The sequence below is a fragment of the Notothenia coriiceps genome, unplaced genomic scaffold (assembly GCF_000735185.1).
Source record: "Notothenia coriiceps isolate Sejong01 unplaced genomic scaffold, NC01 NC01_scaffold00007894, whole genome shotgun sequence".
Taxonomy (NCBI): Eukaryota; Metazoa; Chordata; class Actinopteri; order Perciformes; family Nototheniidae; genus Notothenia; species Notothenia coriiceps.
In genome coordinates this window covers 12,540-14,983 of record NW_011340595.1, presented here as the reverse complement: position 1 = coordinate 14,983, position 2,444 = coordinate 12,540, and the positions used below count along the sequence as shown (strand labels likewise).

At 45.0% G+C, this 2,444-nt stretch overlaps 1 protein-coding gene across 1 annotated transcript; it reads left to right on the top strand.

Annotated features, from left to right (window-relative positions):
* Positions 1-306: 306 nt before the first annotated feature.
* Positions 307-1,666, top strand: LOC104944321 (G2 and S phase-expressed protein 1; the record flags this gene model as incomplete). The annotated part of the gene is made up of 3 exons (XM_010769839.1): positions 307-386; positions 489-546; positions 883-1,666. Coding segments are annotated over exons 1-3 (864 nt in total), but the record flags the coding sequence as incomplete, so codon positions are not given.
* Between the last annotated feature and the right edge of the window lie 778 nt (positions 1,667-2,444).

The following is a 2,444-nucleotide window of genomic DNA, read 5'->3' as shown; positions in this document are numbered from 1 at the left end:
TCATTATAAAACATATCATATATATTATTCTGTAAATGGACCAATCTGCACAATGACTACTTTTACTGTCGCTACTTTAACTATATTTTGATGATAATACTTTTCTTACTTTTACTTGAGGAACTATTTTGAATGCAGGACTTTTACTGTAACAGACACTTTTACTATAACAGACACTCTGGTGCTTCTACTTTTACTCAAGTACAACATCTGAGTCCTACTTTTACTCAAGTAAAAGATCTGATCTTCTTCCACCTCTGTTTGTCAGAAGTTATTATACAATATCATAACATGTGTTAATGTACTTTTGCTGCAGGTGTGATCTGGATCAATCTGTATCGCACAGAGAGGAGACAACATCGGGATGGACTGTCGAGCTAACAGCGGTAGGTTAACACTAACTAAGCCAGAGTCTGTGTGCATTTAAACACAGCTAACACCATTTGTTTTGTTACCTCTTTTAAACCCGTGTTTATGTCTCCATACAGATATGTTCTTTCTGGCTGATGAGAAATTTGACTTCGATGTTTCTCTGTCACCTGCCAGGTAATTTCCTCTCAGCTGTGATTCAATTTAAATAGCTTTATTGGCATGACCATAATGACATACAGTATTGCCAAAGCTTTGTACAATTATGATATCCATGCATAATCATTAATAAACATTTTAAACAAAAGCAATTATAACATGTTTTCTTTACAAGGATACGATACACCTTTTGAACACGAACTAGAAATGCCTATTTGAAGCACTTTGAATTGCCTCTGTTTCTTAAAATGTGCTATACAAATAAACTGACCTTGAACCTTGATTTTAAAAATAAACAAACACAGAACAATGGAAAAAGTTGTTCTATCTAAAAGTTGACATTTCTCTCTGCAGCTCCAAAGGTGATGAAGATGAGGATGAGGTGTTCATGGGTCCGGTCAGCCATACGGAGAGGTGCGTCTCTGTAAACGTGGCGTCGCATCTTGAGAATGTCGGCGGCGTGCGTGCGAGCTGGAGTCCTCTGAGCGGAGATCAGCTGGACGCCGTGTGTCAGGAAGCACACAGACTGGCCGACCAGCTGCAGGACAGAAAACCCAATCAGAGCGCCAACGGGACCGCCAACATGGCCAACAACGTGACCGCCAACATGGCCACCAACGTGACCGCCAACATGGCCACCGACGTGATCGTCAACACCACATCTCACAGGGACGAGTTTGTCCAGGACGCTGAGGCCAAACTGGGCATGTTGGATCACATCCCGAGTGCTCTGAGCCCCATCAAACGGGAGACCTTCTGCGTGCAGGACAGTCCCATGAAGCAGCTGCCGCCCGCCGTGCGGTGCCGCCTGCTCAAAGGAAGCAGCTCCAACACTATGTCATCCACCCAACCTTTAACCACCAACCCTGTGCCATCCACCAGACCTGCTTCCACCACCCGGTGCTCCTCCGTTACCCTCCCTTCATCCTCCCGCCCCGCATCCACCTCCAGACTCGGCACCTCCACCTCCATGGCGGGGGGGAAGCCTCAGCTCAGGACGGGGCTTCGGGGGAGGGCGGCACTCGGTGTCGTGCTGCCGAGCAAACCTACCGCCCCGACAACTTCCTGTTCATCCAGCAAGAGCCAGGTGGAGAAAACCAGACTGCAACCGCCGAGACAAGTAGGAGAGACGTTTTGTTTTTTTCACCTATTATGCAAAATCCACTTGTTCATGTCTCTTCTACATCAACATGTGTCCCCTCTTCTTCATGTCTCTGCTACATCAACATATGTCCCCTCTTCTTCATGTCTCTTCTACATCAACATGTGTCCCCTCTTCTTCATGTCTCTTCTACATCAACATGTGTCCCCTCTTCTCCATGTCTCTTCTACATCAACATGTGTCCCCTCTTCTTCATGTCTCTTCTACATCAACATGTTTCCCCTCTTCTTCATGTCTCTGCTACATCAACATGTGTCCCCTCTTCTTCATGTCTCTTCTACATCAACATGTGTCCCCTCTTCTTCATGTCTCTTCTACATCAACATGTGTCCCCTCTTCTTCATGTCTCTTCTACATCAACATGTGTCCCCTCTTCTTCATGTCTCTTCTACATCAACATGTGTCCCCTCTTCTTCATGTCTCTTCTACATCAACATGTGTCCCCTCTGTTTAAAGAGATTCTGAAAGTATATAAAAACCTGTCTGAAAATGAGCTGATCAGATTTTATGACTTTATGTCATAACGATGTTTTGGCTTGTGTAACCCCCCCCCCACACCTTATCACCTGAATCTCCTCCTAGAGCACCAATAGGTGCTTTCACACCGTAGTACTTTTTCCCACTTTAGTTAATCAGAACTCTTTAGTTCTCATGAACTAAGTACAGATCGTGTTCACAAAGGAATAAGTCCCTGGGGGAGGATTAGGCAAATGAAGCCGCTGACGTCACTTTTTCTTCTTCTGCTTTGGGTTTA